Genomic DNA, 15778 nt, shown 5'->3' with positions numbered 1-15778 from the left:
TGATCATCACTCCGCACAACTAACGTCAAAGGAACTAATACCTTTGAGTTAGCCCTTTCACCTGAGCTTGATGTTGTTGTTCCTTCTTGGCTCAAGTTGAAAGCAAGACATGATGAAGTCTTCAAGTAGCTTTCCCATACAGAATGCGGAAAGCCTAGCTTATGTATTTATCTTCATTTGTCCACCATGTGTGAACATCCACAAGAATCAAGCATGTAGTGCTCAAGAATGCTTATCTTGATCTTGTCCTGTCCACCATGTGAACATCCACAAGAATCAAGCATGTAGTGCTCAAAAATGCTTATCTTGATCTTGTCCTATCCACCATGTGAACATCCACAAGAATCAAGCATGTAGTGCTCAGGAATGCTTATCTTGATCTTGTCCTTGTTAGCACATGAGATTGTCCTTATCAACACATGATCATTGACAATAGTTTCAATGATATATTCGTGCTGATCCACTTGAACTTGCACACCACAATCTTGATGACGATCACCACTTGACGTCATCCTTCATGGGTTGTATGAGATCTTCCTTTTGACGCAAGCCCAATGGAAACACACCTAACCCCCACATAGGAGTCTCACAAAGACTATGGGTTAGTACACAAACACGTAATGGACAATGCTTACCATACCATGGGATCACTTGATCCCTCTCGGTACATCTTATACGCTTTGTGTGTTGATCATCTTAACTTACTCTTTGTCTGAGATCTTGATCAACCTAGTGTTTCTATGACCATTCTTTGGATAATAACTTGAATAACATCTTGGTCAACATATAAACTCCTTGAACCCAACAGATGGACTTCAAGAAGTGCCTATGGACAAGTCCTATAAATATAACTTGAAGCAACCATTAGTCCATAGGAGTTGTCATCAATTACCAAAACCACATATGGAGATATATGCTCTAACACAAACTTTTGCCTGGAGACTTTTGAGAAAATATTTGCCTACGGGTATGCGTGATGGTCGTTTCTCGATTCATATTTCTCAAATGTGTTGTCGATGTGGTCAACCGGAGGATGAGTTTCACCTTTTTTTCCTTTGTCATTTTGCTCGCACGGCTTGGTTTTCCTCTCCTTGGTTCCTCAAAGCTGATGTTTTAATTCAAGGCCATGCTACGATGCATTCGGTGCTTACTGCTTTTATTCAAACTAGTTAAATGCCCGCGCGTTGCCACGGGACAACATAACAATGTTTTTTCGTTGCCCTCTTTATTCTCGGTCCACTCCTTGCTCTAGCTTTGGTATCACCACTCTACTTCAATTCATACATTTTCACTATGACGTGATAAGCTATCTCTTGCTATACTTGTCATTTGTTGATTTATGGATTGGTAACACTCATATGTAGGTGCGCGTTTTTGAACTATTTGGATTTTGGACTACCAGGCTATTCAAATAAATGCTTCGTGTGATTTTCTTAAGCTCGGCTCATTGACATTGTCTGGTCAAAGCAAACGCATCAAAACATATTGGTTCTAGAAAATGAAAACAAAAGATGCTCGAACTCTTACCGAAATCTGATGATGATACATAGAAACTAAAGATCAATAGTACATGCTTGTCTAACACATGGAATTTAAACCACAAAGGCATGTGAAAAAAATAATCTAAGTGAATATTGGATGCCATGTCATTTATTTACAAAATCATAAAGTGAAGTTTCGGGACCAAGTATTAAACCAATTGGTCTTTCTATAAAAAAAAGTTCACAAACTCCGATGTATTTCTCCCACTTCGCTTCATTCTTGGATACCATCATTTCCGTTTCTCGACAAGAAAGTAGGAATTTTTAGTCAAGCATGTTAGGCGGGAACAAACCTCAGTTAACCATTTTTAGCAAATTTTGGTAGAATAAAGAAGCGCACTGTCGTGTGGCTTTAGTCACTTCAGTGAGGACCAGACGAGGTGCCTGATCTTTGTAATGCAGACTTGACTACCACTTGATTAATAAATTCTCTTTCTCCTGACAAAAAAAACAACATTTTCTCTGCATCTCTCACTGTCGATAATGCATGAATTAGTGAATCGAATGACAATTATATTGCTTTGGAATATATTTATCATCCAAAAGAGTATTTTCCCTCTGGAAAAAAAGAATTCGAATGCCATTTTCCAACAAACAAAGTCTGGTGTCATATCAAATCCAAGTTATTATGACTTCAAGGAATCATGTAAGGTGAATAGCAGTTATTCGGAAAACTAACATACATTTCTCTAGAAGTAGAAATACTGATTTGTAGCATTACCAAGTCAACCATCTCAAGTGATGTAAATATAAATAGATCAGTATATGTACATATCTATAAACTTTGGCCAACAATATAATACAGAGCCTTGATGTTTTACTGCTAGGCTCTCCTATTCCAATAATCGAATCCTTGTATAAAGTACTGCAAGACAAAAGGGATTAATTGCACTAAGCATTCTTAAATATCTATGCCCAATTATCTACTATTCTATTCAAAAAGAGATGAACACACAAGTTTTTCATTTAAAAACTATAAGAACATGTGTGATGTTCTCACCAGCAATTTTCTCACGTGTTATGATATTTCTGTAGGAAGTCAACAATAAGCTTCTTGTTCTCCGGCTACTCATTTTTCAGGGCCATCTTCTTGTCCTTTCTTTGTAGAGTCCCCTTCTCCCTTATCCTTTCCCCTTGTTATGATCCTCTAGTAGTATTCCTGCCATCAATGTGCAACACTGATGAATTGTATGCTAGTAAACATGTAAGTGCAATGCATGTCCTTACCAATATACACTTTTTAATTATGCATGTCATAATGCAGTAACAGAACTTATATACCATTTCAACCACATCAACTATCATCAAATTATAGAATATTTATCTTGAAAAATTGACGGGAAGTGAACTATTAATAATTCAGAATGTATTTTAGGAAAACCAATTCATCAGTGTTAATGTCCGCTTGCTCAGGAACCTTTTCTTTTGATGACAGAGAAGATGATCTTATATGACAAAGGACGACAAAGTGTACTCATTCACGAATTGTAGTAAAACAAGTATATGCATCATTTTATTATTTTCAACACCTGGTAAACCGAAATCTTCGACATCCAACTCACGTTATGCATTTGATACATCACTAAGCACATCCTTCTCTGAAATAAGTAATAATATAATTGATTTATTCTTTTGATTGAATTAAGGAGTACAAAAGTTTTGTAACCATTTTTTCTCGACGGATACTTGCTTGGCTTCCCTCACACTACTACTTCCAATATTGTGTATAAGCTCAGATGGACTTTCATATTAATTTTTTATTTTAGAAGAATATTCATGTGTACAACGGTAGAGATCATATTCGTAGTTAACAACTGAACATTAAATCTTTGGCAGATAGCATTTATGTAGCTTGGTAGACAATCAAAGAGGTATTGCGTTAGCATGCGCATGTGAGAAATTCATTTGCTGGAGAAGAACAATTATGGTGCCTTAAAAGCCACGGATCATTCTACTATCTCCGTTTCTAAATATTTATCTTTTTAGAGATTTCACTATGAATTGCATACGGATGTATATAGATATAATTTAGAATGTAAATTCATTCATTTTGTTTTGTATGTAGTTCATAGTTGAATCTCTAAAAAGACAAATATTTAGGCATGAAGGGAGTATGTAGCATGAAAACAAGATTAATCAATATCAGACAATCAGGCAGTTAAGGAATGCGACCTGTATTTGTAGAAGAACTGTCCTTTTAATGTACTGGTCGCTAGAATGATATATCTGCAAACATGAAAATTGCCAAGCAGTCGTATAAGTATGATGATACCGACTTGGTTATCCCATGAACCAAAACATTTCCAGAATGTTATAACAAAGGCCAGTAGCATAACAAAATGGTATTCTTTTCTATATACAAAAAATGAGAGGCAGAAAACATCTCCTTGCTTCATGAAACGTGAGGCGGGAATGACGATTGAAGCATATCTAGTTGGGAACAATGAGTGGTTGGTGACTGCTAGCGATGTTCGTGTTCCTACAAGGGGAAACAGAAGGAGAACAAATAAATAAGTAACAAGACTGTACAGGCAAATTGCAACTCATGAACTTCTGTTTCAATTTTCAGGTCATATTGGATGCATAGGAAGCACATGTACATACAGACATTTGGCTTGAAGCCACGCATCAAATATGGGGAACCTCCCTTGCAATGCCCAGACTAACAAATATGGACTATTGATATGCCCAGGCTAACAAAATGGACTATTGAAAGAGAAGCCTGCTATTTTTTCTTGCATTTTTTTTAATTTGAAAATGCAAAAAATAGTGACTACCACAAGATGTGATTCCTTCCAATCCTATATGTAAATAGCCTAATATGGATTCACAGTCAATAGCATCTTCAACATCAAGAGTAGCGATCAGCAATCAGCTCGTGTAGCAAACGTATTTCAACTGAACAAAGCAGGCTACACCAAGCTATCTCAATTATTAATCTAATGTTTCCTGGGAGCCACACCATTCATCCATAGCAGGTTAGGCAAGCAAGCTTAATTAACCTACAGCAATGGCCACATTGCACAGTTTTGTTACATTAAGACTTCTTTGTCGAGTTTTGTGGCTGTAGTTTGCCACTTGTTCTAATACCAAACCAATCACATTTTCCAAACTGAATATAGTCAATTTCGTAAATATGACTTACCGAAACAAAGTATCTGTCATCAGAAGAGTTTGTATTGCAAGGCGCTCATGTGCGACCTCAACATGCTTAGGTCCATAACACGCTCGGGCTGAGTCCTGCAATTAAGCAACAAACATTTAAGTCTAATCAGATATGCTTGAACTAAGCAGAATCATAAACATATAAAATCAGTACTGTAATTGTTCTTCTTATCTGAAATACGAGTGTGTGTGTGGGGGGGGGGGGGTATGGTCAACATCTAAGCAATAGCAACATATCAGATGAGTTAAATGTACTGAACATGACAAAAGCCATTAGTTATAAACTCGCATGTTTCAAGAGGCTTACATTAGTAAGCATAGCGAAGAACTCTTTCAAAGCTTGCACCTGCAAATTACAACAGAAATACAAGACGAGATCTGAGCAGCTGCATTTAGAATCTGTTTTGAAAGTGTCTGTCATATGTAGTTAATGAAGATATGGAACTTCTTCAGAAGGAATCATACGTGTAAGTTACGGTATATATTGACAACGGGGAGTTCTAAATCAGACTTACCTCCTGTGCCGCTTTTGTATCTTTTATCAGTGACATCACACCTGGGGTGTCCAAAACTTCCTTCAAACTATGCCTATACCAAATAACAATATACAATAGAATAATCAACAGCAACGTTAGGATCAAACAGAGAGCAAAGAGAAAATAGAGGACCAGGAAATACATAAACCAACCACTCGTTTAGCAAATATATATCTAGAAGTTTTGGACCAGGAAATATATATCTTTGATAGTGCAGGAAAACAAGAAGAACAAAAACAAAAGATTTGATAAGAAGGCACACCATGATTTGGAGGACAAGACGAAAGGCTTTTGTAGAAAAGTAGGTTCCAAACTCAAAACATAGATTCTAAATTACCCTTGGCTACCATTGATCTATATATCCTTCAAATTCTTTTTATGAAAAACAGAAAGATGGGTGCAATAAAGATGCGCCTCTGCAGATATATTGCGTATTTATGCTTAGTTGTTCAGGCCTTTTACCGTTCTTCACCACTGCTGGTTCTGTTTCCAGGATACTAACCAATTCGAAGCCTTGTTCCTAGTGCAAGCGGGTCGTTCAAAAAATATACAGGGTGTGATTTGATAGCTTAAGGTATATGTGACACTTTATGAGTTGAAACAAAGCTTCTTCCTCCGAGTAGACAGTGAAATTAGCAGCCACCAATATAAGAGGATAAAGTACAGAAAAAATAAGACGGAAAAGAGAGAGTACCTGTGATAGAACACAAACACCCCGCGCTGCAGTTGATCAGCAAAAGGAGAGGCGCGCCGCTCGCGGTTGTGGGAACGCATGCGATCCCCTTCGAGGCCCGACCAAGCCAGGTCGACGACGCTAGTGACCGTGGCTGCCGGATCCCGTGTTGCCATGGACAGCATCCTCCTTTGATGCCTGCTAGATCGCTATGGCCGTGGGATCCTTGTGCATGGCGTCCTGCTCCTTGACCAGACCAGATGCAAAAAAAGAAAAAAAATGAAAAATGAATCAGACTTAAGAAAATTGAAGAAATCGACAAGAAGAAAGGGGAGGAGGTAGGTCTTGGAGGATCCACCTCCTGTGGATTTGATCCGCGCCATCCATGGCCGGGTTCAGGTCCTCGTGTGGTCGCCATGGCGTCGGGCTAGATAGCTAGGGTTTCGGCCTGATCTGCTGGATAGAAGGAGAGAAGACAAGCTCGCCGACGGTGGTAGGGGCGAGTTGGTCGGCAGCGACGCTATGGCCTGTGAGGGGAGAGGAGGCCGGCGGCGGGGGAGAGGAGATCGGCTTGATTGGGGGTTGCGGGAAGACAGAGCTCGGGTTGGTTGGAGTTGGAGTTTGGTCTGGTTTGGGGTGGGAGGTATGCATCGTGGGCTGGTCTCTTTTTTTCTTTCTTGCAGTTTTTTTAAGTAGGAGGAGGAGGTCGAACGAAGGGAGGTGGGATCGAGAGGTCGGACCATAGCTCTCGTCGAACTATCACGACGTTCAATCCTGCTTCAAGAGTAGAGATGAGTCACCCACACGGTTTTGTTAAGAATATACTAATTTTTTTGTGGTGTCTTTGGAAAGCTAGAAATGATTTTCTTTTTGATAGAAACAAAGATCTTCCTTATCAAGTTAGCATTGCTGCAGGTGATTTAAATTTGGACTCCCATGATATCCTTTTTGGTCTTTCTATTAAGAATCAATAGGTTCAACAAATTCCTGCTAGCAATCAGCTTCCTTGGCCAGGTAATACTCTCAGGTCTGATCTTTTAATTGTTAGACCCAAAATTTATTTTGATGTAGCTTTTAGAAAAAGAAGTTCCTGGCCCTCCTCGAGGAGAAGTGGCCACATGTATTGGTATCTATATTTCTATTCCTTCCGAGCAGGGAGAAATCAAACACATTAAGCTACGCGGGATGGGCGTTATCTGAGCTATGCCACGTCTGATCGCTAGCAGACAAAAAGAGATCGCTGGGAGAAAAAAAAGAGCCGCCAGCGCAAGTCAAAAAATCTCCCCTTTCCTTCCTCCCTTTCCCGGGTGGGCTATGCCCCCGCCGCCGTCGCTGCCGCCGCCCCATCGTCTCATCCCAGACAATCCGGCGCTCGCAACCGCAAAAGGCGCCCTCCTCAGATCCGCGCCCCCAAAATCTTCTCGTCTTTGCGTTCCACCCGACCTCCATGATGGTTGCAGAGGAGGAGGGGGTGAAGGGGATGCCATCGAGGTGTCGACGGAGATCCTGCCTTGGGCGGCGAGTTGTAGAGGTGATTCTTGGTCGTTTTATATGAGGTGGGGGTGGAGATGTACCGCGTCGGCGCGGCGGGGCCGTGGCGGCCAACCCCTCTGGAGACGACGAAGTTGACGAAGGACGCTCACCAACGGGGACCTCATCGCCTACCTCGCATCCGGGTGTAAGCCCAAGGAGAACTGGAGGTGAGAAGCTACGTTTCCTGTATGACGAGCCTTGCTGCAGCGGTCTTGGGTTAGGAATATTAAGAGTTCACGATCCGCTTTTCCAGCTAAAAATATTCAGAGCTCCTTCTTTGCCTCTACCTTCAGTTTTTCCTCTATTTCTTGTTACACAACTTTGTGGTGCTTAGTGCATATATCAATTTCCTCCTGTCGATTGATTGAACAACTCCGCTACATGTGATTCCACTAGTGAACTCCATTTTTGTGTAACTACAAAAACAAAGAAAACTCCATTTTTGTGTAATTACAAACAAATGAAACTCGAAATTTCATCGCCGCTGCTCTGCGCCTCTACCGGAAAACCTCCTAATAAATGAGATATGCTATTTGATTATATACTGACATGTTTAGGCGTATCTTATGCATATTCTTACCTTTGTTACCTTAGTGCACAACCTTATAATTGGCTTTGTTCAACTAATGGGAAAGCAAATATATTACATAGCAATGGGTGAAAGAGTTGGTGAATGCCATATTAGGGTGCTTTTTACTACTTGGGAGGATATATGCTTATGTAAGAAGACTAATTCAGCTAGACAGTTATAAATTTACTGTAGACAAATGTAATTTTTCTATACATTGATAACTAGGCATTCGTGCATTCGCTCAATTCTGAAATTGTTCATATTGTTGTCTTAGGTATAGTATACAAGTGATTCTTTATTTGATTAAAATACTCCTCTTTGTTTTTGTTGTTGTAATCGACATAATGGTCTTTCTTTTAGATATTATTGAAGTTGGATAAACACCCTATGTTGCTGCGGATATAGATAGATACCTCAAGAATAATGGAATGTTAATTGTCTGGTAGCAGCAGGAGTGCAAGGCAGTGGAGGCGGAAAGGAAGAGCTTCCACGCGACAACAATCTTTTACATGCTGACACATGATTTTTCCAAGATACAATATATAAATTGGATGGTTGGTGCGTAAGAGTTGGACTGGTATTGTTGTAAATTTATAGGCTAGAAGGTCTAGATGATCGAATCCTGCAATGGTGTGTCTGTCAGCTGGAGGCATGGTTTGCTGCAATGGTGTGTCTGTCAGCTGGAGGCATGGTTTGCTGCAGATGCAGATGAAATATCTCTCAAAAACTTGGGTCAGGAACATGTTCTCAGTTGTGGCCATGGTTTTATGGTCGATGGGTACTATCCTGTAATTCAGGTCCTCGCTCAAGGTCTCGACATACTTCTGGATCAGAGGTGTGTATTATTTCTTTCTTTCCCAACATACATATACCGCACACTGAATAATTTTAGTATGTCTTACCAAACATGTTTTTATTAAACTATCCTGTCATGATGGTGCCAAGTACAATTGAAATGTAAGTTAACCATGTTATCTAAGTGAAACCATAGTCATTTTGAAACTTCCTTCTGTTCTGCCTCAGAGACAGATCATCATTTTCTTTAGGTGCACCTGCTAATTGCAGTTTCATAGATACATTTACTTACCTTTGCTGCTGCCATATATTCAGAGTAAAGAAAATTGCACGCCAGCACAATGGAGTGATGGTCATCATATATTCAGATGTACTCTCTTGTCTCTTTGTATGTTTGATGTAACCGTTTCCTACTTGCACTTTTGATTTTGTCAAATTATGCAAGATGTGACCTTTTACTCTACCGTAATATTTATGGATTCATTGTTGTTGTGTCCTATCTCAGGTGTTCTTCGTCTAAAATTAGGCTGCTCCTGCCATGTCTATTAGTGCAATGCCTCCTTCCATGATAAAAGCAGCCTACTCTTAGGTTCTTACATATGGTTGAACCACTCTTAGGTTCTTACATATGGTTGAACCATCGGTAATTGAGGCTTTTTTAGTAGTGATTTGGTGCACCAAAAAAAGATGTTCCTACTGTCTTAGAAAGTCTTTTCAAAATAAAAGGAAGATTTTTTTTCTTTTCAAAAAAAGTTTTTTCAGTTTTTTTATTTTTGAGATGAATGTGATGTTTACATGATATAAAACCTTTTTTAATTTTGAAACAAGGGTATGGTGCGCACAACTTCCTGTCAAACGGCCCGCAACGGCGGGCCCCAACCACTAGTCAATATTCAAGTCCACGCCTCGGCTTCCTCTACTTCTACTCCTTTGCAAGCTGAATCTATTGGTCTGGCTTCTGCTGCTAATATAGCCTCTCAGCTCAATATTGTGCATGCTACTTTTCTCAGTGATTGTCTTACTCTTGCTAAATGTGTTGTTTTGGCCAACACCTTGGATCCCTCTATTCCTTGGAATATTAGAAAGGATCTTACCACCTTTTTCAAACACTTTGCAGCTTTAAATCCTAAAGTGTTTCATATTTCTAGAGAAGTTAATGGAGTTGCACGTAACCTTGCTCATCGGGTTTTCAGATCTAATAAGGACACTCAGATTTGTTGCTTTTCTCGAAATCACTCTTCTACTTCGTCCCTTCTATCTAATCTTCAAATTTCTGGTGTTAAGATTCACACTATGCACTATTATTAATTCTTTTCTTGTTGTTTATATACTTTTTCTCTATTCAAGATGTTCTGTATTGCTTGTTTTGTATTATTTCGGTTGCAGGGCTGGACTTCTGGAGATGCAAAGAGACTTGTTTGTCATTTTGCAGTCTTAGCTAATGATATTGGAGGACGGGTGGACAAATGCCTCTATGCTCTTCTTTCACTTCATTCGGGATTACATGGAAGGAGTTAATTGCAAAAGACTATCACAATTCGGGCCGTATTCACAAGTTGGTGTCATCTTTTAATTTTTTTACAAATACGTACCAAGATACAGGCCGTAGTTTGCAGATCCTGTATTTCTACGTATAGATGCTCTTTCTGACAGATATGGCCCACCGGTCAGTCTCCTAAAAAAAACCGACCCGGATTGCTTCGATCCGAGAAAAACAACTATTTCTCTTCATCTAGACCGGACAGGCAAAAAAAAAACCTTCATCTTGCATCTCCAGACCGAGCCCACCATCTCCCCCATCTCCCCTGCTCCTCCACCCCGCCTCCCCTCACCGCCACCATCGCCGGCCACTCCCTCCACCCCCACCAGCACCGCCCCTCCCTCCTCCGCCCCGCCCCTACCTCCTCACCATCTCCCCTGCTCCCCCACCCCGCCTCCCGCATATCTTCCGACGCCTCGCCTCGGCGCGCTGCAGCCGTACCTCGGCCCCTTCGCCTATCCGCTGCCCTAGCACGAGAGGCCCCCGCCCATGGAGAGCGCACAGGCGTGCCGGACGCATGCAACGACCACGTCGTAGCTCCCGCTCTGCGGCGCGACGCGGACGGCCTCGATGTCCTCCGTCTTGTTCCCGAAGCAGATCCCTTCCCCCGGCGCGGCGGTGCAGCGTGGTGGTCGACAAAGGGGTGTGCGAGATGGCGACGCTGGTGCAGGTGCACAGCGCGCGGAAGCACGGCGTGCTGCTGGAGGCGGTGGCCGCGCTGTCGGAGCACGGCGTCTGTGTCCGCAAGGGCTACATCTCGTCCGACGACGGCCGGTGGTTCATGGACGTGTTCCACGTCACCGACGCCGCGGGATGCAAGGTCGACGCCGACAAGCTGCTCGTCCGCCTCGAGTCCTCGCTCGCCGCCGCGGCGGCCGCGCCCGACACATTGCCGCCCGCCAAGGAGGCGCTCTGCCTGCTCGAGCTCATCGGCGTCGACCGCCCGAGGCTGCTCTCGGAGGTGTTCGCCGTGCTGGCCGCCCTGGTGTTCGTCCGAGACAAGGACCCCGGCGCACCCATCCACGATGCGGCCGAGCAGCGCGGCGGCGGCGAGGCAGGCCAAGACTCGGCCGAACCCCGGCTGGCCCTGCGCGATGCGGTGGGGTGGAGGGAGTGGCCGGCGGGGTGTGGCGGTGGTGGCGGTGAGGGGGAGGCGGGGTGGAGGAGCAGGGTGGGATCGGTTGGAGGAGAAGAAGGGTTTTTCTTTTTTTGCATGTCCGGTCCGCTGGAGAGAGAGGGTCGGTTTTTCCGGATCAAAGCGGTCCGGGTCGGTTTTCTCTGTAAGAGACTGACCGGTGGGTCATGTGTGTCAGAAAGAGCATCTATACGTAGAAATACAGGATCTACAAAATACGGCCTGTATCTTGGTACGTATTTGCAAAAAATTTGAAAGATGGCACCAACTTGTGAATACGGCCTAAATTGTGGTAGTCTTTTGCAATTAACTCACATGGAAGTTATGTGAGCCGAGTGTTAGAAGTATAATTGGGTTTAAGTTAGAGATAAGGAGATAGAGATAGAATTAGTTTAAACCACATGTAACTTGTCTTGTACTCCAAGCCTCTACCCCTCATGTGCTTCTATATATACCCCTACGAGGGTTAGATCAATAGAACAAAATAACAATACTCAGCCATCTATAATTTCAACATGGTATTAGAGCGGTTAGTCTCACGACGCCGATCCTAGGACTTCCATCACTACCGCATCGCGCGCTGCCCCCGGGGAGATCAATCTCCTCTCCTCGGGGGCGCGGCATCCGGTCTCAATCAAAGATCGGATCAGTTCTTTAGACTAGTTTAGATCCAATTTTTAAAATTTCAGTAGATTAGTTCTTCAGCCACCAAATAAATCCCGCTACCCTTAAATTCCAGCAAAAATTGATGTTTCCAACCGCAGCCAATCCTACAAACACCTATGGAGGTGCGCGGCGGCGATCACGTGCGGCATCGAGCTTCACGTCTCGTGGCTTTGGGCGGCTCCCTCGACTCCAAGCACACGACACCTTCGATCCGGCAGGCTGCGCCAGACGCGGCATGCACGCATCGTGAGCTAGTTGGTAGTTTGACCATTGATGGATCAAGCCTCAGGCTAGCTAGCTTTGCACATGCCGACTCCCGAGCATCACCAGCGCCGACTGGATCGGCTTGGGCCGATCTACCTGGCTTCCTTACCGCGACGGCATCCATGGAGTTACCTACTCCAGCTTGACCGGACGAGCTGGTGACACAGACTTCATCGATGAGACGGCACGGACGAACTCGGCGGCAACCCCGATCCAGTCGATCCGACTAGGCGGCTACCAACTCTGGGGCTCTGGGCACATGCAGAGAACAACGACGCCACATTCGTCGGGTGCATATCGACTACTTCAACGCAAGCACGATCGAGCAGTGCCAGGATCCAACTCCCGCACGTGTCCACCAGATGTGTGCAAGCTGCGTGAGCATGCATTAGCACTAGCAGGACGTGTGCGTCCATGTATGATGCATGCTCACGCAGGTCGCGGCAGGTCTTCATGTACATGTCTGCATCGCCTTCTACATCGATCGAGCTACATCGACTGTGCATCGCCAACCGAGCCATCGCTGAGAAAATTAAAGCATCACGGGTATGAGCCAGCGATTGGAAGCACGCGGACACCCGCGACTACACCGAGCTGTACGACTACATCGCATCTTTGTCAAGTACATCTTCGAGAAGCGATATCGACACGCATCATCCACACGCTAGGCCGGTGTGGAAAGTGATGCAATTCTTCATCGATTTCCCCGGCGCAACATGGCATCGACACTTGGTCGCCACAAGGGACGCCTTCAAGCGACACATTATCGTCGGCACGCTGCTGCGACGCCACCGTCGACGCTTCATCGCCAAGGTCTTCATCAACATGGTCTTCACCAACATCTTTGTCAACACGCCGTTGCCCCTCATCCACAAGATGGACATCTAGCGTCCTCTGACAGATTTTTCTGCAAGGCGCGACCCTGACGACGGCATCGACCGCGTCATCCACGACGGCACGACTTCATCGACATGGCGTCACTACAGTGACGACCCTACGCGGCCACACGGTTCTGGCAAAACCGATGTGTGCTCGATGGGCTTCCTTCGGTCTTGGAAAAACCTATGGACTCATCGCCGACGGCATCCTCTCACATTCATAAGGTGCATCGTCCACGTCTGCGGCTCCGTTATAGCGCATTTTTTTACGCCTCCGGCTTTGTGCGGCTTCATCATCCACGATGATCACACATCGACCATGACTACCTTGACCACGGCTACATCACCATGATCGGCTACCTCGACATTGACATTAATGGCTACGTCTACAGCAACTCATCGGCAACAACTTCAGTCAACAGCGTCCGCGTCGTCACTAGCGTCCACGCCACTCACACTGTGACTGCGGGAGGGAATAGAGGAGAGACCAGGAAGTGACCAGAAGGGGACGTAGTCACCGCCCTAGGTGCTGACCCATCAGAGACGCAGTTGATGATGGCGCGGTGGAGAAGATGACAAAGGCGCAAGACTTCAAATTCAGTCGTAAGCGTCCGTTTCACCCCCGCTACGACTGATGGGGGATGTTAGAAGTATAATTGGGTTTAAGTTAGAGATAAGGAGATAGAGATAGAATTAGTTTAAACCACATGTAACTTGTCTTGTACTCCAAGCCTCCACCCCTCATGTACTCCTATATATACCCCTACGAGGGTTAGATCAATACAACAAAACAACAATACTCAGCCATCTATAATTTCCACACCCAGCTATATTCTGAAGATCTTCTTCGAGTTGCTCTTGGTGTTTGCTCCCTGATGTATCTATGTTTCTTTGGTAGCAGAAGTGCAGATCATGTCTTTTTCTTCCTTGGGCTGCCTTATCATGTTAGTCAAGTGGTTCATCACCAGGGATTCTTGCTCCCTTGTTGACTTCTAGAACTTCTATTAAGCTCTTCTTTCTCAGATTCTGCTTTTTCTTTCACTCTTTCTTCTAAGCAGTTTCTGTAACCCCTGATGTACATTGTCTTTGAGCTGAATAAATTGGCACATGTTGGTGCCTTTCCCTGTTCAATTTTTATTTAAAAAAATATTTGGTAAGAACTTGTTGACCTAAAAAGAAACATAAATTTATTTAGTAAATCAATGAAACTTGGGATAGTTAAGATGGTTTTCAATGGAAATTAGTGAGACAACCAATAATAGATGGGCAAAACCAAAACAAGGAATGAGAGGAAGAAACATATGTAGGGTTGAATGAAGGATTCTATCTGACAGGAAATAGAATGATACTCTTTTTTCTAAATACTCCCTCCGTTCCTAAATATAAGTCTTTTTTAGAGATTTCACAATAAGACTACATACGAAGCAAAATGAATGAATCTACATTTAAAAGTATGTCTATATACATCATATGTAGTCCTATAATAAAACATCTAAAAAGACTTATATTTAGTAACGGAGGAAGTAGTAGAGAACCAAAAAGTCCCTTCTTAGATCGAGCTCACATGAGCTTGGTATGAACAGTGAAATTTATAAAAATGAAAATAAATTCAAAAATATCTACTTTTTTATAACGTTAACAAATGTTTTCAGAGCTTTAAAAGTTTCATCATAAAGTGACATTCGTGGAAGTCATCTAAAAAACAAAATCATCTCCCTTGAATGTTTTTGAAAAATAATATTTTTGGACACTGATACTATATTCCATAACTTTTACAAATGTTATTTAATGATGAAATTTTATAAGCACTCCAAACATTCATCAATGTTTGTCAAAAATAGATTTGTTTTCCAATGTTTTTGGATTTTAATGTTCACCCTACTCGTATGAGCTTAAGCTGATATAGTCAACGTCCGTAGAGAAATGCGTACAAGACTTTGAGATCCACGATAGAGGTGAGTTATTTTATACTCCCTCCGTTCGGAAATACTTGTCCTAAAAATGGATATAATGGATGTATTTATAACTAAAATAAGTCTAGATACATTCATCCTTAGGACAAGTATTTTTGGACGGAGGGAGTATTTGAGAAGGTGTGCAGTGTGCGATAGCATGAGTAGTTTCTTAAAATTAAACTTACTTTTTTTGAGGAAAAATTTAGGACCCTAATACCCTCCACAGCATGAACCGGATGACTCCACAACATGCATGCACAAATAACGAAATTGATGATCTTAGTGGAAATCATTTGTTTTTTAGTTTTTAAAATATTTTATCTCTTAAATAAAAAATTTGATTGAAAAAACATGTTCATCATTAAATCTATCACGACGAGATCTTTGAAAATAGATCTCATATCTATAAGTTTTGACGACTTTTTGGTTAAAACTTGTGATGTCTATTGCACATAAATTGTCATGATGTTTACGCAGAATTAGTCGGGATATGTTTTAACTACTCTTTTTTCTACGTTTAAAGTAA

At 42.7% G+C, this 15778-nt stretch overlaps 1 protein-coding gene across 5 annotated transcripts; it reads right to left on the bottom strand.

The window, feature by feature from the left end:
- Positions 1–1507: 1507 nt before the first annotated feature.
- LOC123398205 (protein PELOTA 2-like) lies at positions 1508–6590 on the bottom strand. Of its 5 annotated transcripts, XR_006610109.1 has the most exons (9): positions 6274–6587; positions 5937–6155; positions 5222–5294; positions 5014–5052; positions 4687–4781; positions 3714–4020; positions 3071–3139; positions 2542–2700; positions 2147–2406 (listed from the first exon to the last, which is right to left on the bottom strand). XR_006610109.1 is itself a non-coding variant. In XM_045092704.1 (8 exons), the coding sequence occupies exons 2-6, from the start codon at positions 6098–6100 to the stop codon at positions 3972–3974; spliced, it is 420 nt and encodes a 139-aa protein (XP_044948639.1). In that variant the 5' UTR covers positions 6101–6155; positions 6274–6584; the 3' UTR covers positions 1508–1979; positions 2542–2700; positions 3714–3971. The 5 variants fall into 5 exon arrangements, 4 of the variants coding, with proteins under 4 accessions (XP_044948639.1, XP_044948638.1, XP_044948637.1 ...); XM_045092704.1 differs by lacking the exons at positions 2147–2406; positions 3071–3139 and adding an exon at positions 1508–1979 and having other exon boundaries at positions 6274–6584; XM_045092703.1 differs by lacking the exon at positions 3071–3139 and having other exon boundaries at positions 5937–6161; positions 6274–6584.
- Positions 6591–15778: the final 9188 nt, after the last annotated feature.

The sequence above is a fragment of the Hordeum vulgare genome, chromosome 5H (assembly GCF_904849725.1).
Source record: "Hordeum vulgare subsp. vulgare chromosome 5H, MorexV3_pseudomolecules_assembly, whole genome shotgun sequence".
Lineage (NCBI taxonomy): Eukaryota > Viridiplantae > Streptophyta > Magnoliopsida > Poales > Poaceae > Hordeum > Hordeum vulgare.
The sequence above is the reverse complement of the archived record's forward strand: the minus strand, read 5'-3'. Positions and strand labels throughout refer to the sequence as shown.

What these genes read in the sequence shown, in the direction of transcription:
- LOC123398205 (XM_045092704.1), bottom strand. Translation starts at nt 6,100, where the DNA reads ATGCTGTCCATGGCAACACGGGATCCGGCAGCCACGGTCACTAGCGTC. An exon ending in ATACAAAAGCGGCACAGGAG is followed by an intron (nt 5,053 to 5,221) that starts GTAAGTCTGATT and finishes TGTAATTTGCAG; the next exon opens with GTGCAAGCTTTGAAAGAGTT. An exon ending in TCTTCGCTATGCTTACTAAT is followed by an intron (nt 4,782 to 5,013) that starts GTAAGCCTCTTG and finishes GCTTAATTGCAG; the next exon opens with GACTCAGCCCGAGCGTGTTA.